General features: G+C 54.5%; 2 protein-coding genes across 10 annotated transcripts in view; both read left to right on the forward strand.

The window, feature by feature from the left end:
- Positions 1 to 10: 10 nt before the first annotated feature.
- Positions 11 to 9,280, forward strand: LOC105469164 (tRNA splicing endonuclease subunit 54). Of its 6 annotated transcripts, XM_011719834.3 has the most exons (11): positions 17 to 903; positions 1,020 to 1,184; positions 1,283 to 1,346; positions 1,429 to 1,512; positions 1,825 to 1,923; positions 3,250 to 3,302; positions 5,938 to 6,039; positions 6,241 to 6,869; positions 7,836 to 7,896; positions 8,206 to 8,322; positions 8,808 to 9,280. In XM_011719834.3, the coding sequence occupies exons 1-11, from the start codon at positions 848 to 850 to the stop codon at positions 8,956 to 8,958; spliced, it is 1,581 nt and encodes a 526-aa protein (XP_011718136.2). In that variant the 5' UTR covers positions 17 to 847; the 3' UTR covers positions 8,959 to 9,280. The 6 variants fall into 6 exon arrangements, with proteins under 6 accessions (XP_070939679.1, XP_011718139.2, XP_070939681.1 ...); XM_011719836.3 differs by lacking the exon at positions 7,836 to 7,896; XM_071083578.1 differs by lacking the exons at positions 7,836 to 7,896; positions 8,808 to 9,280 and having other exon boundaries at positions 11 to 903; positions 6,241 to 7,071.
- A 941-nt stretch (positions 9,281 to 10,221) lies between these two features.
- LOC105469165 (LLGL scribble cell polarity complex component 2) overlaps positions 10,222 to 23,784 on the forward strand; it is a 52,349-nt gene continuing 38,786 nt past the window's right edge. For all 4 annotated transcript variants that reach the window (XM_011719839.3, XM_011719841.3, XM_011719842.3 and 1 more), the window contains exon 1: positions 10,222 to 10,369. The gene's annotated coding sequence lies outside the window, so the exon portion shown is untranslated. The remainder of the gene's footprint in view (positions 10,370 to 23,784) is intronic.

A 23,784-nucleotide genomic window follows, 5' to 3' on the forward strand; every position in this document is an offset into this window, starting at 1 on the left:
CGCGGGGGGCGCGGGGGGCAGAGGTGACCTGGGGCCCTGGACTTAGACCCAAGGGCGAGACACCCTGGGCCTGACTGGTGGGAGAGAAGACGTAAGGTGAAGGGGGTTGGCAACCAAGACGCGGGACCCCACTTGCAGTACACCCCGCCCGCGGCCGGCGTCGCCCACCCGTAGCCGCTGGCCGGTCAATGGCACCACCTAGCGGACGGCACCAGAGCGGCCCGCAGGGGCGGCGCGGGGACCCCAGCCTCGAGGAGGCGCTCGTGCCGGGCGGAGGTGGCGCTTCAGCACCGTCGTGGGCCGGACAGCGCCTCTCGCCCCCGGCCCTCGAAACCCAGCTTCGGAGCCCCGCCGTAGGGACCGGACGGAAGAGACCGAAGGAACGGCGAACCTCCCCGGACCACTCCTGACAGTTCCCGGGTAGCCTTCGGCCTGCAAAGTCGGAATCTGCACACCCCTTCTCCCTCCTTGCCCAGCCCGGGCGGTGGGAACTAAGCAGCGCGGGGCGGCGGAGGGGCGGTCACATGTGTGACCATTCGCACTGCACTCCAGCCGCCGGCTGCTCAGGCTTTACTGGAGAGAAGCCCCGAGGAGAGCTGGGGGCAAAAGAGGGGGCTCCTGCATCTCCAGCAACCTGCGAGCTGAGCTCCCAGACCCGGCGTCGGGGCGAGCGCCTCCGGGAGGGCGCTAGGACCCGGGACAGTCAGGAGGGCGCAGAGCGGACTGGGGCGGTGCAGGGGGCGGGGCTGCCGCGGCAGGGCAGATCGGCGGGCGCTAGGACAGCGCGGAGCTCCGGCGGCGGGCGGGGCGGGGCGTGGCGCCGCGCGTAGAGGCAGGCGGCGGCGGGATGGAGTCCGAGCCCGACCCCGCGGCCGTTGAGGTTCCCGCCGGGCGCGTGCTCAGGTGCGGCGCGGCCTGGCCGGAGGGGGTGTGGGAGGCGCGGGGCCAGCGCGGGTAGGGAAACCGGGCCTGGCGACCCCCGATGCGCGGCACTGACCCCGCGTCCCCTTCTCCCCCAGCGCCCGGGAGCTCTTCGCCGCCCGCTCGCGGTCGCAGAAGCTGCCCCAGCGCTCGCATGGCCCCAAGGACTTTCTGCCCGACGGCTCCGCGGCTCAGGCCGAGCGGCTGCGCCGATGCCGGGAAGAGCTCTGGCAGCTGCTGGCCGAGCAGCGCGTGGAGCGCCTGTGAGAGGGGCGGGCCCGGGGGTGAGGGAACCGGGGGCAAGGCGGGCCGCGGGGCCTCGCGAGTGGACTGACGCAGATCCCTTCCCACTCCTCGCCAGGGGCAGCTTGGTGGCTGCCGAGTGGAGGCCGGAAGAGGGCTTCGTGGAGCTGAAGTCTCCTGCGGTGAGCGGCGGGCTCGGGGACAGGGGACCGCCCTCCCTGCCCTCCTCCCTCCCTTGTGACGCTTGCTCTGGGCCCCACACAGGGCAAGTTCTGGCAGACCATGGGCTTTTCAGAGCAGGGTCGGCAGCGGCTTCACCCGGAAGAGGCCTTGTATCTGCTGGAGTGTGTGAGTGGGACCCGGGAGGTGGGGAAGGAGTTGGGACCAAAGAACGGGGAGGACACGTTTTATCGGAGAAAAAGCACACACAACCCGGTCTTTCGAGAACTGATAACCGAACTTCTAGAGCAAGAGGTAGTACGTTACAGGGAGCAGGGATTCCAGTCCAAATTAGTGATGCTGCCCCACTTTCCTGGTTGGTCACATTCTTGAGGCGCTGCTGAGACGGGGAGGGGGAGGTATCAGAGCTGGGAAGTTGCCCCATCTCTCTGAGGCACTGCAGTGAGGGCTCATAAGCTGAGCTGTTGGCCCCACTTCCAGGGCTCCATCCACCTCTTCCACCAAGACCTGCCACTGTCTATCCAGGAAGCTTACCAGCTGCTGCTGACGGACGACACTGTGACCTTCTTGCAGTACCAGGTATCTGCCACCACCCTGCCCCCGGGAGCCACCCATCCACTGAATCAATGAGTATTGACAAGCACCCGTAAGATGCCAGGCACAGTGTCACATGCTGGGGCTGCAGGGCAGACGAGGGCTGTGCTGTCACGAGGCTTACATTGTGGTGGAGGCCTGTTGGCTTCGCATAGAACCCAGGGCTGGAGAAGATAAGGTGGGAGAGGAGAATTCAAAGAGACTGGGCTGTTCATTCAGGTGAGAGAAGCTAGGGGCATGTCCCAGGTTGGGGGTGGGTAGGGTTGCAGTGAGTGAAAAATAGACGAATCTCAGAAATATTTTGAAGAAAGAATGGATAGGACTTTGCCAATGGATTGGATGTCAGGATTAAGGAGAGAGAAGAACCCAGGATTACCGCCCATGATTTGGGTATGCGCCAGTGGATGAAGGGTGGGAAGAATGAAGAGGAGCAGATTTGGGAGGAAGAAACCAGTCAAGAGAACTCTGTTTCCGATAAGTTAATTTTGAGGAGCTTCTTGGACATGCAAGTGAGTGTCAAGCAGACAGACAATTGGACTCCCAAGTCTGGAGTGTGGGGAGAGGTCAAGACTAGATGTAAATATGGGTACCATGAGCACACGGATGGTATTTAAACTGCTGGGCTCTGTGGGAGTGTCATCAGAGTAGAGGGCTGGGTCTGAGCCCTGGGGCTCTCTGAGTAGGTTAGGGGGCAGATAAGAAGCAGAAACAGACTGAGGAGTGTGGGGTGATGTAGGAGAAAAACCAAAGTCGCATCACAGAAGCCAAAAGAAGGTCTTTCAAGGAGGAAGTGGTTAGCTGTGCTGAAGCCTGCTGAGAGAAGCAGGATGGGGGACTTCTTGTCTATGTCCCTCTGATATGAACGCAGGGACACAAGGTTGAACATGTGGCTCCTTACCGGAAACTTCCCACCTGCATCGGTGGAGGTATGGGGCTGGAGAGATGCCCACCACCTTCTGCCATTGTTTTATTCACATGGTGGTCGGCAGCTTCACTCTCGTGAGCTGTGTGTCAAAATACTCAAGTATTTCAGGGCATGGTGGTTTTCTGGTTTCATGGCTGTCAGTTTTTTGGGATTTGGCTAAATGTCATTTGTGCTGAGTAAGGTAAGTGGGAGGACAGGAATTCAGAGCCTGAGATATTTGGGGACGGTGTTCATAATGGAGCATGGTCCAACCTTAGTCACACGGTTTAGAATCTGGGGGTGTACAGGAGGGGCAGAGAGGGCTGTGGGGATGACCTATGTCTGGAGAAACCATTTGGTGTTTTCAAGAGTGGCCATCTGAGCTTTCCTTTTTTTTTTCTTTTGAGGTCTTCAGCCACCTGAAGAGGTTGGGTTATGTGGTTCGACGATTCCAACCAAGGTAAATCCCCTTGCTGTTTCCTTTCCACATATTCTAGTCCTGGGACCTGGCTGACTAGTCCTGGGTAGAAAATGGCCTCTCCTTACCTGGAACCCTTGGCTGGAGTGCAGCTCCTGGGGCACAGACTGGGGCCTCTGCTGGAAGTGTTCTGAGAGAGGCAGGTTGGGAGGAATCCAGGTCATTTCGTTTTATTCTGGGTTATGAAATCGAGCCCCCTCTTCAGATGACTTGCGCCTGCAGCTGAGTGTGTGTGAGTACTGAGAGACAGGATTGGAACAGTGCCTGGCACTTAGTAGGTACGCAGGCAGATATGTAGAGTGTATGCTTAAATGAAGGACTGGGTGAGGAATTCACCATTAGTAGGGTTTCACATTTTTTATGCCAGGTTAAATGTTTTTTCCTTCAACACCTTAGTAATCCAGCATTGGTAAGAGGCAGAGATCTTCAGACTTGGAATGGAAACAGGTATAGCTTTTGCAGTTACAGTATGTCATAAAAGCTCTAAAGCAGGCACATCTTTTCTTTTCTTTTTTTTTTTTTTTTGAGACAGAGTCTCACTCTGTCGCCCAGGCTGTAGTGCAGTGGCGTGATCTCGGCTCACTGCAGCCTCTGCCTCCTGGGTTCAAGCAATTTTCCTGCCAAGTAGCTGGGATTACAGGCGTGCGCCACCATGCCTGGCTAAATTTTTTTTAAAATTTTTAGTTCAGATGGGGTTTCACCGTGTTGCCCAGGCTGGTCTCAAACTCCTTACCTCAAGTGATCCTCCTGCCTCAGCCTCCCAAAGTGCTGGGATTACAGGCATGAGCCACCATGCCCAGCTCTACATCTTCTCTTTTCTGAAAGTGGAACCTATCCTAAGGAAAGAATCGTGGATGTGTGTAGTGGTTCACCTGTGAGAATGATCAACAATACTTATTATTTGCTGGGGGCCAGGCTCTGTACACATCGCTGAGAACAGAAGAGCAAAATCACTGCCCTCACAGAGCTTGGATTTAGTGAGGAGTCACACAGAACACCCTCACTGTGCAAAATCAGTGTACTTGCAAAGAAAAGTTGAACAGGAGACAGGCTCACACAAATGACAGGTTATCCCTTAGAGCAGCTCTGTCCAATAGAACTTTCTGTAGTGATGGAAATGTTCTGTGTTGGCTGGGCACAGTGGCTCACGCCTGTAATCCCAGCACTTTGGGAGGCCGAGGCGGGTGGATCATGAGGTCAGGAGTTCAAGACTCGCCTGGCCAAGATAGTGAAAACCCATCTCAACTAAAAAAACAAAAATTAGCTGAGCGTGGTGGTGGGTACCTGTAATCCCAGCTACTCCGGAGGCAGAGAACTGCTTGAACCCAGGAGGAGGAGGTTGCAGTGAGCCGAGATTGCGCCACTGCACTCCAGCCTGGGTGACAGAGCGAGACTGTCTCAAAAAAAAAAAACAAAATGTTCTGTGTCTGTGATGTCTAATACATGGGGCTAGAGCAACTGTGGGACTGAATGTTTAATTTCATTTAATTTAAATGTATTTAAATCTAACTTAAATAGGCTGGGTGTGGTGGCTCACACCTGTAATCCCAGCATTTTGGGAGGCTGAAGTGGGCAGATCACCTGAGCTCAGGAGTTCGACACCAGCCTGGACAGCATGTTGAAACCCTGTCTCTACTAACATACAAAAAAAAAAAAAAAAAGAAAAAAAATCAGCTGGGTGTGGTGGCAGGCGCTTATAGTCCCAGCTATTCAGGAGGCCGAGACACAATAATTGCTTGAACCCTGGCAGCAGAGGTTGCAGTGAGCTCAGATCTTGCCAGTGCACTCCAGCCTGGGCGCAAAAGCAAAATTCTATCTCAGAAAAAAAAAACTTAAAAACAAACTTAAATAGCCACCTGTCGCTAGTGGCTCCTGTACTGAATAGCATAGCCTTAGAGCCTTACTTAATTCACAGCAGGGAGGCCAGGTGCAGTGGCTCACACCCAGCACTTTAGGAGGCCCAGGTGGGCAGATCACGAGGTCAAGAGATCAAGACCATCCTGGCTAACATGGTGAAACCTCGTCTCTACTAAAAATACAAAAATTAGCTGGGCATGGTGGCACGTAGTCCCAGCTACTTGGGAGGCTGAGGCAGAAGAATCGCTTGAACCCGGAGGTGGAGGTTGCAGTGAGCCAAGATCCCGCTGCTGCACTCCAGCCTAGCGACGAAATGAGACTCTGTCTCAAAAAAAAAAAAAAGAAAAAAATTCACAGCCGGGAAGAATGCTGCAGTGTCAGGGGGCTGTGTCAACAATATATTATTGAGTGAAAAAAATCACAAAGCAGTATGCTAGTATAATGCCATTTTGGTTAGGAAAAAATATACAGCGAGAGATTATTCAGTGTGTACATAAAAGAAAAATGTTAACAACAGTTATCCAAAGTTTTTATTTTTCTATATTTTCCAAGTTTGCTAGCTCCTCTGGGCCATTGCCTAGGCAGAGGCACATGGCTGGGCCTGTACTCCTCATGAAGGTCTGCTTAGGGCCTTAGCCCTTGAGTGTGGCTCCCATCCTGACCCACTGACTGTCCCCTTGGCCCATTTCCTTACACATCCCACCAGATCCCCAGGCTGAGGAGGTGGGTCAGTGGCCCACCCACTGTTCTCACCCTGCAGCTCTGTCCTGTCCCCGTATGAGAGGCAGCTTAACCTGGATGCCAGCGTGCAGCACTTGGAGGATGGAGATGGCAAGAGAAAGAGGAGCAGCTCCAGCCCTCGGTAACGCCCACATCAGGGTTGCCCCCCAGGGAGTGCTAATGTCTGGGACCTTGGAAAATGCACAGGCTTTCTAAGAACTAGGCTTGGGCAGCTCCCACGCAGGCTCAGGGAGACACTAGGGGACCTGCTTTCAGCTCCCATGGGACGTGTGCACCTTAGCAACCAGGGGCAGATGTGCTGCTTTTCCCCCACATCCCCCAGGTCCATTAATAAGAAGGCCAAGGCCCTGGACAACTCCCTGCAACCCAAGAGTCTGGCAGCCTCCAGCCCACCTCCCTGCAGCCAGCCCAGCCAATGCCCAGAGGAGAAACCCCAGGAGTCAAGCCCCATAAAGGGCCCAGGGGGCCCCTTTAAGCTTCTGGGGTCCCTGGGGCCCAGCCCTGGCCCGGCCAGGGAGGGGGTGGGGTGCAGCTGGGAGAGTGGCAGAGCCGAGAACGGAGTCACGGGGGCCGGTAAGCGGCGCTGGAACTTCGAGCAGATCTCCTTCCCCAACATGGCTTCAGACAGCCGCCACACCCTCCTGCGCGCCCCAGCCCCAGAACTGCTCCCGGCCAACGTGGCTGGACGGGAGACAGATGCTGAGTCCTGGTGCCAGAAGCTGAACCAGCGCAAGGAGAAGCTCTCGAGGCGGGAACGGGAGCACCACGTGGAGGCCGCGCGGTTCCGGGAAGATGTCAACGCTGATCCCGAGGTGCAGAGCTGTTCCAGCTGGCGGGAGTACAAGGAGCTGCTGCAGCGGCGGCACCTGCAGAGGAGCCAGAGCCGGGCCCCTCACCTGTGGGGCCAATCCGTCACCCCTCTGCTGAGTCCCGGCCAGGCCAGCTCCCCAGGTACCCCCTCAGCCTGCCACATTCTCGAGGGCCACTGGCAGCTGAGGAATCACAGGACTTTGGAAAGGGCATGGATGAACCGGGATGGATTGAGGCTTAAGAAAGATGTGGGAGGAGGGAGCGGACCCACAAGGACGGTCAGTTCTCCCGCGGCTGCAGCAGGGCCTGTGTGGGAATGATTAGAGATGGTGAGTCAGGAGAGGTAAGGAGGGGTAAAAACTATAGCCATATCCTTAAAATCATAAACAACATGCATGTGGATGACTTTGCCACCAACTAGCTGTGATCGCAACCTGTTAGATGGAAAAAGGAGGTGCCTTCTTGGCCAAGTGAAAGAAAGGCTTGCTGTCTGCTCTAAGCACAGGGAACCAATGGGGAAAGAATAAGCTCAGTGTGTTACCAGATCCCAAATTACTTAAAGCCTTCATGGGAATGCGGTAGATTGTAGGTAACTAGATAGGGTTGCCAGATCAGTTCAATTTGACTTTCAGTATAAATCTAATTTTTCACTATCAGTATGTTCCAAAAATTGCATGGGATATGCTTATACTAAAAAAAAAACACACACACACAAAAATGTTGCTAGGCTGGACACGGCTCATGCCTGTAATCCCAGCACTTTGGGAAGCCAAGGTGGGCAGATCACCTGAGGTCAGGAGTTCGAAACCAACCTGGCCAACATGGTGAAACCCCGTCTCTACTAAAAATACAAAAATTAGCCAGGTGTGGTGGTGCAAACGTGTAATCCCAGCTACTCAGGAGGCTGAGGCAGGAGAACTGCTTGAACCTGGGAGGCGGAGGTCGCAGTGAGCCAAGATCATGCCACTATACTCCAGCCTGGGTGACAGAGAGAGACTCTTGTTTAAAAAAAAAAGGAAAAAAAAAGTTGCTAAATCTGGCCATCCTAGATGGCAGACTGAGAAATGTGACTCCCCTCCCAGGACCTTGTTTTCTCTGTCCTTGTAGCTGTGGTCCTTCAGCATATTTCTGTGCTGCAGACAACACACCTTGCTGATGGAGGTGCCCAGTAAGTTTCCAAGCAGTGCCATCTCTGCAGGACCTTGGCCGCCAGGAATTGGTGGTTAGGATTTGGCTCCTGAAAACTGTTCCAGGGATCCCTACCCCTACACCTAGCTCTGAGCAACACCTACTGTTCATGTGGGTCTGGGGAAGAGGGAGAACAACCAGTGGGTTAGCCCAAGGGTTCAGAGTCCCCAACCCTCAAGTGGCACCTCTGTGAGGCTGCTTCCTGGCACTGATGGAGGGAAAGGGTGGGATGGAAAAGAAAGGTTGGGGAGAAAAGTTCATGTCATAACGTTTCTCATTGTATTGTCAGGCTGCTGGAGAAGTCTGGGGGCTTGGAAATCAGCTTTGATGTTTACCAGGCTGACGCTGTGGCCACATTCCGAAAGAATAACCCTGGCAAACCCTATGCCCGGATGTGTATTACTGGGTACGCAGTGAGCTAGCATTGCCCCCCCCCCCAGCTGCTGCCAGTTCTCCTGTGAACCAAGTGGGACTCCTGTACTCCCCTGGCCAGTGTGCCAATCTCTGAGAGGAACCTGAGGTCCAGAGAGGCTAAGTGACCTACACAAGGCCACACAGCCAGTTTGTGCTGCCCTACTCTGAGCTCCTTGTTGCTAGCATTTTAGGGTAGTCTCTCTCCAATGCCATTTTAGTCTAAGACTCACCCAGCAGAAGGGATGTAGATTGTGGGAATTTACAGGCTAAGAGTGGTGAGCACCTTGCTCTTCTTAGCATCTCCCCAACCAGGGCTCTGGGGCCCTCTTCATTAGAGCCCTGTGTTTTGCAGACAGATGAGCTCATGGGCCAGAATTCTTGCACCCCAACTCCTTCCGTAGAATCTCTTTATCTGGGAGCCATGGAGCTTAGGAGTGGGCTATGGCCGGGTCTCACCCTAACCTTTTGTCCCTGCAGATTTGATGAGCCTGTCCCAGACCTCTGCAGCCTCAAGCGGTTGTCTTACCAGAGTGGGGATGTCCCTCTGGTCTTTGCTCTGGTGGATCATGGTGACATCTCCTTCTACAGCTTCAGGGACTTCACGTTGCCCCAGGATGTAGAGCACTGACCTCACAGCTCTGCAGGGGATAGAGCTCGCTCCAGGGGACCGGGACTGTCTGTTCTCAGGGACCATCTCGGCTGCCTCCTGTACCGACTCTAACCTGTAGCTTCAGGGGCCAGTATGGGCCTTGGCCCTGAGTGTCTGATACTCCCAGAGTAAAACTGTGACCCTCTCCCCTTCCCTGCTGCCTTGCAGTGACCCCTCTGGAACTCAGGACTCGATTTTAAGGACCCAGGAGGTGGGGCAGAAGAGAGGACTCTGTGCCTTTAAAGAGAGGGTGCCTGCTTCGTGCCATAAAGCCAAAGCCATTAAAAATAGATTTCTTTTCTGCTGTTTCTGTATGTACTGGGTAAACCCCTCTCGCCCCCGTCCCGTTGTCAGTGGAACTGCCCCCAGCCCCTCACCCCTGCTTTGCCCACTCAAGGACATCCGCTTCTTCTGGTGCAGGATCTAAGAGTGAGAGAAGCCCGCGGGAGGGCAGGAACGCGACCTCGAACCTTTTGAGCCTTTCCCGGGCCTGCGTCGGAGGGGATGGGGCGTTGCAGGGTTTCCTGAAGGGAGGAGGGAGGATGGCGCGCCGTCGGCCCTCCCTGGGCGCAGCGGGGTGCGGGTGGCGAGAGGCGCCACCTGCAGCTGGGCGGTGGAGCGCGCTGCAGCCCCAGCCTCCGCGCCCTTTCCGCTCCCGCTTCTCGTCGCTCCAACCTCCTCCCTCGCTTTTGCTAAAAATTCCACCCGTTGTTGCAGACCCTCCGGCCGACACGGAGGAGGTGGGCTTCCCCTCCGCCCCGCCCGGAGGAAAGGCGTCTAGCTGCGAGGCCCCGGTCCCCACACCACCCCTCTTGTGGGGCTAGAAACCCGGCCCTGCGTCGCCCGGTCACCCTGTCTGGGCTGGGCTCTGGCAGAGGAGCTGGCCCGGATCCGCCCCTCCCTCGGCAGCTCCGGGGAGTTGGAGGGACGACTCCCCTGGAGTCTGGGAGGTGGCCCGGGACCGCGGGCGTTCCGGGAACTATTTCCGCTTGCGGGAAGCGGCGGGACACTGGGCGCGGCGCGCCGTTCTGCGTTCAGGTGCTCGCAGGTGAGGCCGGGGCGGGCTGGCGGAGCCCCGAGCCAGTTCTCGAGGCCCCGCCCGGCGCTCCCCGGGGCCGCGGATTGGCCGGAACGCAGCCCCCACCCCCGAGAGTGCCCCCGCCCCAGCGGCGCCGAGCTGGGGGGCGGGCCGGGGGCGGGGCGCTGGGCCCAGGCAGGCTCTCCCTTTATGTAAATAGCGCGGCTCCGCCCCAGGCTCGCCGCGCCGGAGGTGAGCAGGAAGGAGACGGTCGCCCAGCAGCCCGTGGGCAGGCGCGGCAGAGCCAGCGGGGCCGGCGGCAGGCGCCGAGGGACGCCGAGGCCTCGGGCGGGGGCCGGCCCGGGGTTCCAGGTGAGGTGCGCGCCGGATTGGCCCCGCCGGGTCCGCCCCCTCGGGACTCCCACCCGGGGCGGGGAGGCCCAAGACCCCCTGGGCTGTCGGGCCAGGGCGGGAGGGCTGCGCCCAGGTCCGAGCGCCTCGCCCCTGTCCCCGTCGCTGTCGTGGCCTGGGAGAGAGACACCTGTAGAAAGTTCCGCGGGGAACTTCTCTGCCTAATCCGCGCGATGACTGAAACTTGGGCTTGGGTTTGCACAATAATGTTGGCTTAGCAGGAGAACAGGTGCCCGGGTCGGCTGGGTGCGGGGGGCACCGCGGGCAGAGACGGAGTCCCCGGACCCACGTGTAGGCGCCAGGCCAGCGGGGTCGGCGACGCGCGTTTGCGGTGACCCCCTCCCCACGGGCGGCGGCCGGAGCGCGGTGCCCCGGCGGCTTAGCCCCTGCCCCTGCCATCTGGGCTGTGTCCCTGCCGGCCCTTTGTGCCTCCTAATCCCCGGACGCAGGAAGCCCGCGGGAGGGACTTCGGTCTCCGGCCTTTCTCCAGCCGGGGCGGCTTTGGACACCTTCACATGACGGTGCGGGGACCCAGTCTGCCTTCCATGCTGACGGGTGGGGTTCGCGCTGTGGGATTTGGCGAGAAGTGGAAAATTCTGTCTTGCCAAAGAAAGTGTGCCTGAGTTTGCTCCAGCTGGACGATTGGTGGACACACTGGGCCTTGGCTTGGGGAGAACTGACCGTAACCAGGGGAGCTGTAAAGTGGCGCTTTGAGGCTCTCACCTGTACAGGTGAGCTTTGAGTGAGTAGGGCGCCCCTTCCCCTGGGTATCCGTATGCGACTGCAGACTGCCGGCAGCCCTAACCTGGGCTCCGGGGACCCCCTGCAGGAGTTTGTAGTTCAAGAGAACCTTGAGTTCTCTTGAAGGGGCTACAGAGAGGATTCTGAGCAGGGAGCGGGCAGGGAGGGAATGGGTGTGTCAAGGTGACAAGGAAACCCTGGTAGGAAGAGCAGAGCTGCCACAGAAGAGCTGTGGCCCAGCCCCGGGGAAGCTAAGGTCAGAAGTGGCATTTGAGGCTGGGTGCATTGGCTCACCGCTGTAATCCCAGCACTTTGGGAAGCCAAGGCAGGAGGATCTCCTGAGCCCAAGAGTTTGAGACCAGCGTGGGCAGCATAGTGAGACCTCGTCTCTACAAATAATAACAAAAATTAGCCAGGCATGGTGGCGTGCACCTGTGGTCCCAGCTACTCAGGAGCCTGAGGTGGGAGGATTGCGTGAGCCTAGGAGGTAGAGGTTGCAGTGAGTCATTATAGCGCCACCACACCCCAGCCTAGGGACAGAGTGAGACCCTGTCTCAAAAAAAATAAAATAAAGTGGCATTTGAGGAAAACTGTCTGGGTCTGTGTGAGCAGAGGCACGAGGAGAATTGTGGGAGAGATGGCTCAACTTTATTTTATGAACTGGGATTTGGGGTTTAGTTTTCTTAGGCGATCTTCCCACAGTGCTAGCTGTGGCAGACAGAACTCAAACTCAGCTCTTGGGCTTCTAATCAGAGTTCACTCCTTTCCTCTGAAGTTAGACTGGGCCCATCTTTGTGGGGACCCCTGGACAGGGTTTCCGGGGTCCAGGGTCATTTGGCATCCCCATTCTTCCTTGAGGCAATGGAGTTTCCCCTTTGGTGTCAGATTAATATGCTTTTAATTACATTAAAATGACACTACATTCGTAAAAATAAAAGAGAAAAACTAACTTTTTTTCTCTTTTTTTTCTTTTTTTTTAAACTAAGTTGACCAAATTCTTTTTTTCTTTAATAGTGTATTTTTTAATTTGTAGAGATGGGATCTCACCATATGTTACCCAGGCTGGTCTCAAACTCCTGGACTCAAGTGACCCTCCCACCAAAGCGTTGGGGTTACAGCTGAGCCACTGTGCCCAGCTGTTAGTAACTTTTTTTTTCTTTTTTTGAGACGGGGTCTTGCTCTGCACCCAAGCTAGAGTGCAGTGGTGCAATCACTGGGAGATGGAGGCTCACTGCAGCCTCGACTTCCCAGGCTCAAGTGATTCTCCCACCTCAGCATTCTGAGTAGCTGGGACTACAAGCGTACAGCACCATGCACAACTAATTTTGTATTTTTTTTAGAAAGGGGGTTTTGCCATGTTGCCCAGGTTGGTCTCAAACCCCTGGGCTCAAGTGATCCTCCTGCCTCCCAAAGTGTTGGGATTACAGGTGTGAACTGCCATGCCAGACCTGTTAGTATAAATAACTTTTTAATATAACACAACATTAAAAGAAAAAAAGGCCAGGCGTGGTGGCTTACACCTGTAATCCCAGAACTTTGGAAGACCGAGGCGGGCCGATCGCCTGAAGTCAGGAGTTTGAGACCAGCCTGACCAAGATGGAGAAACCCCGTCTCTATTAAATATACAAAATTAGCTGGCCGCGGTGGCGCATGCCTGTAATCCCAGCTACTCGGAAAGCTGAGGCAGGAGAATTGCTTGAACCTGGAAGGTGGAGATTGTGATGAGCCAAGATCGTGCCATTGCACTCCAGCCTGAGCAATAAGAGTGAAACTCCGTCTCAAAACAAACAAACAAACAAACAAAAAATGTCCCATAATCCCAGGTGATCGCTGTTCATTTAAAAAATAAAAAAAGCAATAGGAGCCCATAGTGGGAAAAAGGAAATGTAGAAATTGTAAAATTAGAGAGCAAAAAATTAGGCCGGGCATCATGGCCTAACATGTAATCCCAACACTTAACACTTTGGAAGGCCAAGGCGGGTGGATCATGAGGTCAGGAGTTCGAGACTAGCCTTGCCCACATGGTGAAACTCATCTCTACTTAAAAATGCAAAATTAGCTGGGCATGATGGTACACGCCTGTAATCCCAGCTACTCAGGAGGCTGAGGCAGTGATTACTTGAACCCAGGAGGCAGAAGTTGCAGTGAGCCGAGATCGCACCATTACACTTCAGCCTGGGCAATAGAGTAAGACTTCGTTTCAAAAAAAAAAAAAAAAGAGGCTAGATGTGGTGGCTCAAGCCTGTAATCCCAGCACTTTGGGAGGCTGAGGCAGGTGGATCACCTGAGGTTGAGTTTGAGACCAGCCCGGCCAACATGGTGAAACCTCATCTCTACTGAAAAGACAAAAAATTGGCTGGGCGTTGTGGCAGGTACCTGTAATCCCAGCTACCCGTGAGGCTGAGGCAGGAGAATCATTTGAACCTGTGAGGCGGAGGTTGCAGTGAGCCAAGATTGTGTCATTGTACTCCAGCCTGTGCAACGAGAGTGAAATTCCATCTCAAAAAAAAAAAAAGCAAAAAATTATCCCTCCTGCCTGACAGTCTTTTTCTTTTTTTTTTCTCTTTTGAGACGAAGTCTCCTCTGTCACCCAGGCTGGAGTGCAGTGGCATGATCTCAGCTCACGGCAACCTCAGCCTCCCAGGTTCAAGCAGTTCTCCTGCCTCAGCCTCCCGATTAGCTGGAATTGCAGGCAGGCGCCACCACGCCTGGCTAATTTTTGTATTTTTGTATTTTTTGTAGAGACAGAGTTTCACCATGTTGGCCACGCTGGTCTTGAACTCCTAACTTCAGGTGATATGCCTGCCTCGGCCTCCCAAAGTGCTGGGATTACAGCATGAGCCACTGCACCCGGCCCCTGACAGTCCTTTATCTTCATCCTTCATCCTTCTATCCTTCATCTCTTTAAAAATAAAAAATAAAAAAATAATTAGGCTGGGCACAGATGCTCACGCCTGTAATCCCAGCACTTTTGGAGGCCAATGCGGACGGATCATGAGGTCAGGAGATCGAGACCATCCTGGCCAACATGGTGAAACCCTGTCTCTACTAAAAATACAAAAATTAGCTGGGCGTGGTGGTGCGTGCCTGTAATCCTAGCTACTCGGGAGGCTGAGGCAGGAGAATCTCTGGAACCCAGGAGGTGGAAGTTGCAGTGAGCCAAGTTCTCACCTCTGCACTCCAGCCTGGCGACAGAGCAAGACTCCATCTCAAAAAAAAAAAATAATAATAATAACAATAATAATAATAATTTAAAGAAAAGATTTTTAGTATCTTTCTAGGCATCAGGTGTAGTTTTGACTCGTTCCTTGCCGAGTTCTTGCTGTGTGACCTTAGTGTGGTCACTGACCCATGCTGAGCTTTGTTTTCACACATGAGAAGATGAGAAAGGTCGCCAGCGCACGTGGCCTGCCACACAGCAGGCACCCAATGAGGGTGGACTCAGCTTCCATGAAGCATAAGAGGTGTTGGTCACTCCCAGGCCTTGGGGTGGGCACTTGGACCTTTTGGAAGTGCCTGATGGGTTTAGGGAATTTGTCTTCTCTGGAAATCAGCTGACAGCTCATGAATTTCTGATATTTTAAAGTCTCTGGCTGGACATTTTGGCTCATGCCTGTAATCCCAGTGCTTTGGGAGGTGGAGGAGGGAGGATTGCTTGAGCCCAGGAGTTCAAGACCAGCCTGGGCAACAGTGAGATCACATCTCTACAAAAATTTTTTTTAAAAATTAGCTGGGCATCGGCTGGGTGTGGTGTCTCACGCCTTTAATCCCAGCACTTTGGGAGGCCGAGACAGGCAGATCACAAGTTCAGGAGATCAAGATCATCCTGGCTAGCACAGTGAAACTCTTGTCTCTACTAAAAATACGAAAAATTAGCCGGGCATGGTGGTGGGTGCCTGTAGTCCCAGGTGCTTGGGAGGCTGAAGCAGGAGAATGGTGTGAAGCCGGGAGGCGGAGCTGGCAGTGAGCTGAGATAGCACCACTGCACTCCAGCCTGAGCGACAGAGCGAGACTCCGTCTCAAAAAAAAAAAAAAAATTAGCTGGGCATCACGGTATGCACCTGTCGTCTCAGTTACATGGGATCGCAGGAGGATCACTTGAGCCCAAGAGTTTGAGGCTGCAGTGAACTGTGATGGCACCACTGCATTCCAGCCTGGGTGACAGAGTGAGACCCTAACTCAAAAAAAGAAAAACAGTCTCTGGGGGTCAGAAGTTTTTCAGCGAGGACCTTTTTCAGGAGTTGAGGGCCGCAGTGGAGGGTGTGGCCTCTCCTAAACTGACCTTGCATTCCAGTGGCCCTTGATGCTTCCCCTGCTCCTTGGGAGGGCCGGGAGTGAGAGCTGGTTGCCTGGGAGTCTTTCCTGGGGTGAGGGTGTCAGGGAGTGCAGGATTAAACTTGCTCTGCATTGTGCTCCAGCTGGGGGGTGCTTGCTGGGTACACCCTCCTCACCCTGTTAGGCAGCAGGGCAGAGAGCACAGGCCTGTGCTGCTCTGTTGGCATTAAGGAGACTTTCTAGGAATGCCATCGTGCCCCCTTTCAACCTTGCTTGGGGAAGGATGTCCTCTCCTGCCAGGACTTCCCGGCCCTAGGACCCTCCCTTCGGAAGACGAAGTGCTGCCTGGGGCCGGGTGGCCCGTGAGCCCCTGCCCACACTGTGGGAGATCTGCGCATCTCCGGCAAGAGCCTGCAGGAGCCATCTAAGGAGTTTAGTTTCCCCAGGGAGCTATTCGGCCTTTCTGGTCTTTCCAGATGAGTCAAAAGCAGCTGTTGAGATGCCTGAGTTGGGGGCCAGGATGGAGGCCCAAGAGACCGATGTTCTCTCTCCTGGGCTGACTGCTTTGAGCAGCGCTGGCAGCCTGGACTCATTTGTCCTCAGTCCTCAGCTCTGAGAGGCCCTCTTATCTATCTCTCTTAGGTGATATCGTTCTCAGGGTTCCTCCTGGGGCAAGGCATGCCAGGTCTGCTTGGCAACGCTGTTTTCCTCAGGAGCAATTTGCAGGGAGAAAACTGGGGACAGGGCAGGAGACGGGCATCCTCCAGCGGGGCCACCAGCAGTGCTTGCCCTCCCCAGCCCTGGCTCCCTAGGAATTCCAAGGAGACCCTCGCTCGCTGTGCCCATGGCCATGGCTTTGCCTAGGTCCCTTTGGGGTGGCCTTCCCCCCAGCCCTGCCTCTCAGAGGACAGTGGCTTTGAATACTCACCCCACTCTTCTTCCCAGGAACCACAGTGAATTCTTGAGCTAGGAGAGGCTGCTCTGGGCGTGGGGACAAGGAGGCTGCAAGGCACCTGACTCTACCCTTCAGGAATTCAGCAGAGACTGGAGCCTTCTCTTCAGACACCTGACTCAGTGTTCCCAGAGTTTGACGAGAGGGACATCTGATATATATGTGTGTGTGTGTGCGCGCGTGTGTGTATGTGTGTGTGTGTGTATATATATATATACATATTTTTTTTTTGAGACAGAGTCTTACTCTGTGGCCCAGGCTGGAGTGCAATGGTGTGATCTCGGCTCACTGCAACCTCCCTGGGTTCAAGTAATTCTCCCGCCTCAACCTCCCCAGTAGCTGGGATTACAGGCACCAGCTACCATGCCCAGCTAATTTTTTGTTTGTTTGTTTGTTTTGAGATGGAGACTCACTCTGTCGCCTAGGCTGGAGTGCAGTGGCATGATCTCGGCTCACTGCAAGCTCTGCCTCCTGGGTTCACGCCATTCTCCTGCCTCAGCCTCCTGAGTAGCTGGAATTACAGGTGCCTGCCACCATGCCCGGCTAATTTTTTTGTTTTGAGACGGAGTCTCGCTCTGTCACCCAGGCTGCAGTGCAGTGGCGCAATCTCAGCTCACTGCAACCTCTGCCTCCCGGGTTCAAGCAATTCTCCTACCTCAGCCTCCTGAGTAGCTGGGATTACAGGCGTGCACCACCACGCTTGGCTAATATTTGTATTTTTAGTAGAGAAGGGTTTTCACCATGTTGGTCAGGCTGGTCTCGAACTCCTGACCTCATGTGATCCACCTGCCTCGGCCTCCCAGAGTGCTGGGACTACAGGCGTGAGCCACTGGCCCTCTAGTAAATAATATTTAATATAATTCTGGAATTCTCTGGGGGTCCTGGAGCTTTGGTCAAAGGCAGGGTCCACAAGGGTGTTCCGAACAGGATGTCAGTCTTGACGTCCAAGGGCCCTGGCCTTGGCTGGAGACTTGAGGACAGGGGAGGGAAGTTCCTGAGTTCCTAACTCAGTGTTTCGTGGGGTCAGTGTTTAGCAGATACCTTTCCTGGTTAATCCCTAGTCAGTCCTAACTCTTTGTTAATTCATTCAAGTATTTTCTTTTTCTTTTCTTTTTTGAGACGGAGTCTCGCTCTGTCGCCCAGGCTGGAGTGCAGTGGCGTGATCTTGGCTCACTGCAAGCTCTGCCTCCCGGGTTCACGCCATTCTTCTGCCTCAGCCTCCCGAGTAACTGTGACTACAGGCGCCCGCCACCACACCCGGCTAATTTCTTGTATTTTTAGTAGAGGTGGGGTTTCCCTGTGTTAGCCAGGATGGTCTCAATCCCCTGACCTTGTGATCCACCTGCCTGGGCCTCCCAAAGTGCTGGGATTACAGGCTTGAGCCACCGCGCCCGGCCTGTTCCAAGTATTTTCTGATGCCTCTTGTGTGGTTCTAGATGTTGGATGTGATCCTTAAACAAAGCAAAGATGTCGGCCATCATGGAAAGTTCTTTCTAAAGGGTGAGAAGCCTGAGTGACAGAAAATAAAAGTAACTAATAAATTAGGTGTTAAAAGGCGATACGGACTATAGGGTAAAAAGAACTAGAGCAACAATTGCGAACCCGCATGGTAGGGGGCAGGTTACAACTTTAACAGGTGGTTAGAGTGGGCCTCTGCCAGAAGGCGACATTTGAGCAAAGCCTTGAAGGAAGTGAGGGAGCTGTTCAAATAAAATTTCAGTCCCTCCCACAAGGCACTGGGGATGCAGCCATGGATGAGGCCAGCATGATCCCTACCTCCTGGAGCTGACATCTGGAAGCTTCTGGGGATAGCTGTTCCAGTTTTAGGGCAGGTAGGAGGCCCTAGAAAGGGGTCTGATTGGATGGGCTGGGTGGCCTGCCCACGCCAGCCCCAGGCAGGTGGTCCATCTTCTCCCCAGAATGGTTTTGCATTTCCTGGGACTTGACTTTCTGCCAGTCACTTCCCTGGAGAGAGAGTCTGGTGTTGGATTGTGAAAGGGTGCTAAAGCCCCCAGAATGGGGGTGCATGCCCACCTTCCACCCCATCTTACAGGCCCAGGAGGGGCAACAGAAAGGAAACTTCAGGAGGAGTCTAGGCATGGCGGGAGGATGCTCTTGGGGCTGTGTGGTGGTTGTGGTTCCATAGGATAGACGGTGCGGGGGATGGAGGCTGACTCCAAATGGGGCTGATCCAGCCTGTGAACAGGCAGCCCCTTTGTCCTGGGGGAGAGGCCTGACTTGAGCAGAGGATTCTGGAGTCAGATTGGAATGCAAATGGGATTTGGATTTTTTTTTTTTTTTTGGGACTTGGATTTCTTTTTTTTTTTCTTAGAAAGGGTGTTGCTCTGTCACCCAGGCTGGAGCACAGTAGTGCTATCATAGCTCACTGCAGCCTCAACCTCCTGGGCTCAAGTGATCTTCCCACCTCAGCCTCCTGAGTAGCTGGGAAGTGTGAGCCACCATGGCTGGCTAATTTTTAAGTTTTTGCTGAGACAAGATCTCCCTAAGTTGCCCAGGCTGGTCTCAAACTCCTAGGTCCTAGATCCTCCTGCCTCGACCTCCCAAAGTGCTGGGATTACAGGCATAAGCCACTGAGCTTGGCAAAGGACTTGGACTCTTATTAACTGTTTGAGCTTGGGGCCACTCCTAATCGATCACTTCATAAGTAATTGTAAGAATTAAATGAGATGGGCCGGGCGCGGTGGCTCAAGCCTGTAATCCCAGCACTTTGGGAGGCCGAGACGGGCGGATCACGAGGTCAGGAGATCAAGACCATCCTGGCTAACACGGTGAAACCCCGTCTCTACTAAAAAATACAAAAAACTAGCCGGGCGAGGTGGCGGGCGCCTGTAGTCCCAGCTACTCGGGAGGCTGAGGCAGGATAATGGCGTAAACTTGGGCGGCGGAGCTTGCCGTGAGCTGAGATCTGGCCACTGCACTCCAGCTTGGGCGACAGAGCGAGACTCCGTCTCAAAAAAAAAAAAAAAAAAAAGAATTAAATGAGATGGATGTAAAGTGTTAAAGTCACATCCAACCATAGCTAGCTCTCAATACCTTTTACTACTTAACAGCAGCGGAGACGACAGTCCTCTGGTCATGCCCCTATTCCCTCTGGTTTGTGTTCCCCTACATCCCACTCCATGGAAATGCCCTTCAGCCGAGGTTTGGTTGCTAAGCTGCTGGCCAGGGACCTGCCTGGTACTTCTGGGAGATTGGGCTTCCCAGGACTACATGGGCACTTGCAAAGCGGCTACAGACATCTGAGTTGGCACAGATGCCGCAGGGGTCAGCAGCTGCCTCTGTGGTTTAGATCCCTACCCACCCCTACCATCAGAGTAGGAGGTGCAGGGGCGGATTCACATCCGTCAAACAGGAGGCCACAGCCACACTCAGGCCTCACACAGGATGTTGTAGAGGGGAAGACAGCTTCTTAATCAGCAGCGGGCTGTGGGGAGCACGAGTGAAGAGGAGAGGAGAGCATGGGACATCAGGCGGCACGCCCTGAGAGCAGGCAGCTGGCACTGGGTGCGGCCCGTGGCCGTCTCTGGTTTGGGCTGGGTCTGGAGTCCTGCCGCTGGGTGTGGACTCTCCCAGCAGATCAATGAGATCAATGGAACTTCCTGAGCTATGGAGGGAGCTTCTTGAAGGCTGGCCCCTCCCACATCTCCAGGCCAGAGGGCTGGCTCGGCTTGGCCAAGCCTTGGTCTCACAGGGACAAATTAGCCCAGGTGCCCCAAACAGTGACAGGGCGGGAGAAGCAGTCTGACCTGGGAATCCCCTCTCCTCTCTGGGGCACAGTCACATCTGCCGCTTAGAGCAAGGGGGGCCCCAGGCAAGACCAGCCCTGTGCAGTTATTCTCTCTCTGCCTCCACTGGTCTCTTTCCCGAGCTCTTGAATGGAAGGCGGGCCAGGGTGTGGATTATCTGGCCTGTCACCAAGTGGAGAGCTCTCCTGTTCTTTCCAGGTGGGTGTCCGGGTGTGTGGACACCTGTCCTAGACCCAGAAAAGTTTTGCTGGCCAGCTGCAGAGGTGGGTGAGTGGAACAGTGAGGAGGGAGGGAAACTGGTCAATCAGCTGCCCACAGGGAGCTCTCAGGCTGGTTCCACATACAAGGCACAGGCTTGGGTAGAAAGTGGATGGGAACCAGCCACGAGGCAGCAAACCTCATGCGGCCCGGCTCTAAACCCTGGCGCCCGCCACAAGGGAACAGAGCAGGGCAGAACAGGGAGGGTGGCTCAGAGGCTGGTCTGGTGACAGGCCGGAGTGGAGACTGAGGTTGGATGGCCTTTAGAAGTTAGTGGGGTGGAGAAGGTTTTCCTAAGAAGTCTCATCTCAGAGGTGGCACTCTGGCTAGGTGGCAACTCCAGTGACTGCCCTAGACCGTTTCTGGTGTTAGACTTGAGGGCTTGTGGCTCCTGAACTTGTCTCTTCTCCACGTTCCTCCCAGGTGTGTCACTTAAGTACACAGCACCTTAGAGTTTGCTAGGCCCGCTCTCTGGCCCTGCTTTAAAGCCTCGGGACGATGGAATAGAAAAGGCCTTTCTACTCAGGACCCTGAAGCCCACGATCGCACAGCGAGTCCCACCGGCCTGTCTCCCCGGCCTTCCGGGCCTGTCTAACTATTGGGTGTCTCTAGGGGGTACCTCTCCCTACTCAGGTTGCGGTGGCTGGAGAGGAGCCCACGCCTGGTGAGCACAGGAACATTCCACCAGCAGGACGGGCTGGACCCACCCTCCCGCCTGACCATGCCTGGGGCCTCATCCCTTCTCTCGTTTGATCCTCTTATCCACCCTGCCTAGGAGGCAGATAAACAAAAAGGAGAAAAAAGAATCACCACTAATCCCATAACCCTTCCAAGTACATTGTCAAACATAGGTATTTTTAATAGATTCTGCCTGATTCTTGGATTCTTTGTACATATAGTCCCATGCCATGAAATGGTCTTTTGTCTATTATTTATTTATTGAGATGGAGTCTTGCTCTGTTACCCAGGCTGGAGTGCAGTGGCACGATCTGGGCTCACTGCACCCTCCACCTCCCGAGTTCAAGCAATTCTCCTGCCTCAGCCCTCCAAGTAGCTGGGGTTACAGGCACCTACCACCATGCCCGGCTAATTTTTTTAGTAGAGACGGGGTTTTGCCATGTCGGCCAGGCTGCTGTCAAACTCCTGACCTCCAGTGATCCACCCACCTTGGTCTCCCAGAGTGCTGGCATTACAGACGTGAGCCACAGCACCTGGCCTTTTTGTTCCTTTAAATGACTGCAAGCCTTTTGTCATAGGCCTGAGCACACTTCACCTGTCCCCTGTTGTGGGCCATTTAGGTTGCTTCTGATTTTTTCTGACAGTTTCATAAACAGCACATCAAGGCCAGGAGACATGCATGACGCTGGGAGGCTGTCCCTGTCCACCATGGTTTTGTTTTTTTTTTTTTTTTTGAGACGGAGTCTCGCTCTGCCGCCCAGGCTGGAGTGCAGTGGCCAGATCTCAGCTCACTGCAAGCTCCGCCTCCTGGGTTTACGCCATTCTCCTGCCTCAGCCTCCCGAGTAGCTGGGACTACAGGCGCCCGCCACCTCGCCCAGCTAGTTTTTTGTATTTTTAGTAGAGACGGGGTTTCACCGTGTTAGCCAGGATGGTCTCGATCTCCTGACCTCGTGATCCGCCCGTCTCGGCCTCCCAAAGTGCTGGGATTACAGGCTTGAGCCACCGCGCCCGGCCTGTCCACTATGGTTTTAACCAAGCATTTTATCCTAAGGTGTGGTTCTTTCCCATCTGAACCCATCTTGACCCTTCTCAGGATTCAGATAAAATGGTCCCTTTACCCATTAGGATAAAATGATCCCAGGCTGGGTGTGGTGGCTCATGCCTATAATCCCAGCACTTTGGGGGCCAAGGTGGGCGGATCACTTGAGGTCAGGAGTTTGAGACCAGCCTGGCCAACGTGGTAAAACCCCGGCTCTACTAAAAATACAAAAAAATTACCCGGGCACGGTGGTGGACACCTGTAATCCCATAATCCCAGCTACTCGGGATGCTGAGGCAGGAGAATTGCTTGAACCTGGGAGACATAGTTGCGGTGAGCCAAGATCCACCACTGCACTCCAGCCTGGGGGACAGAGTGAGACTCCGTCTCCAAAAAAAACCCAAAAAATCCCTTAAAACCATGGTGGACAAGGACAGCCTCCCAGGACTCTCAGAATGGTCAGGATGGGTTCAGATGGGAAGGTTTTTTCGAAGGTGACTTCTTTTTTTTTTTTTTTTTTGAGACAGTCTCTCTCTGTTGCCCAGGCTGTAGTGCAGTGGTACAATCTTTGTTCACTACAGCCTCCGCCTCCTGGGTTCAAGCGATTCTCCTGCCTCAGCCTCCTGAGTAACTGGGACCACATGGCACCCGTCACCACGCCTGGCTAATTTTGTGTCTTTTTAGCAGAGACGAGGTTTCGCTGTGTTGGCCAAGCTGATCTCGAACTCCTGGCCTCAAGTAATTCGCCCGCCTTGGCCTCCCAAAGTGCTGGGATTACAGGCATGAGCCACCGTGCCCAGCCTGGAAGGGGGCCAGGCTGATTGAGCAGGCAAGAAGGTATTTCAGACAGAATGGCAGGGACCATAGTGAATGGAGCCAGGGTAGGGCTGAGTAGATGGAGCAGCCAGCGCAGGGCCAAGGAGAGAGGGCCAGGGACATGGAGGAGGGAATGGGGTCGGAGGGCAGGCCCCATCAGGTCCCTGCCTAGGACAGCTCAGGAGGCCCACTTTGTCATCTCTCTCGTGTCATCTACACAGATCTCTGCATTGGGCCCCCCACTTGTCTTCATCCTGAAACATACAAGCCTGTCTCATCTTGAAGCTTTGCAGCTGTTGTTCCTTCTGCCTAATGCACTGTGCCCCAAGTTGTCTGTGGCTGGCCCCTTCCCACCAGTCAGTCTCGGTGGAGACCTCGCCTCCTTCCTCTGTTCATTCATTCATTCAACAGATAACGAGTGAGCCCTCGCTGTGTGCACTCGGATACAGCAGTGAATAAAAGGACAAAAGGCCTTGAATAGGAAAAAGAAAGCTACTGCCTGTGTAGGATTACACAGGTAATCAACAAGATTAATAAGTAAACTATTCAGTGTTTCCAAGCGTGGCCAGGTCCAAGCAGGGAAGGAGAGAGAATGTCCCAGGAGATTGCAGCTTCAGGTAGGGTAGGGCATGAAGGTATCTGGAGGAAAGTGACCCAGGCAGTGGGAACAGGGAACGCACAGGCTCTGACAAAGGAATGGTCACCGAGACCTCTTGGCCGCCAAAGCCTAGTTGCTGGATCTTCGCATCCCTTTTTTTTCTTTCTTTCAGTTCTCTTTTTTTTTTTTTTTTTTTTTTTAAGAAACAGAGTCTCGCTCTGTGGCCCAGGCTGGAGTGCAGTGATCTAGTC

Source organism: Macaca nemestrina, chromosome 17, assembly GCF_043159975.1.
Source record: "Macaca nemestrina isolate mMacNem1 chromosome 17, mMacNem.hap1, whole genome shotgun sequence".
Lineage (NCBI taxonomy): Eukaryota > Metazoa > Chordata > Mammalia > Primates > Cercopithecidae > Macaca > Macaca nemestrina.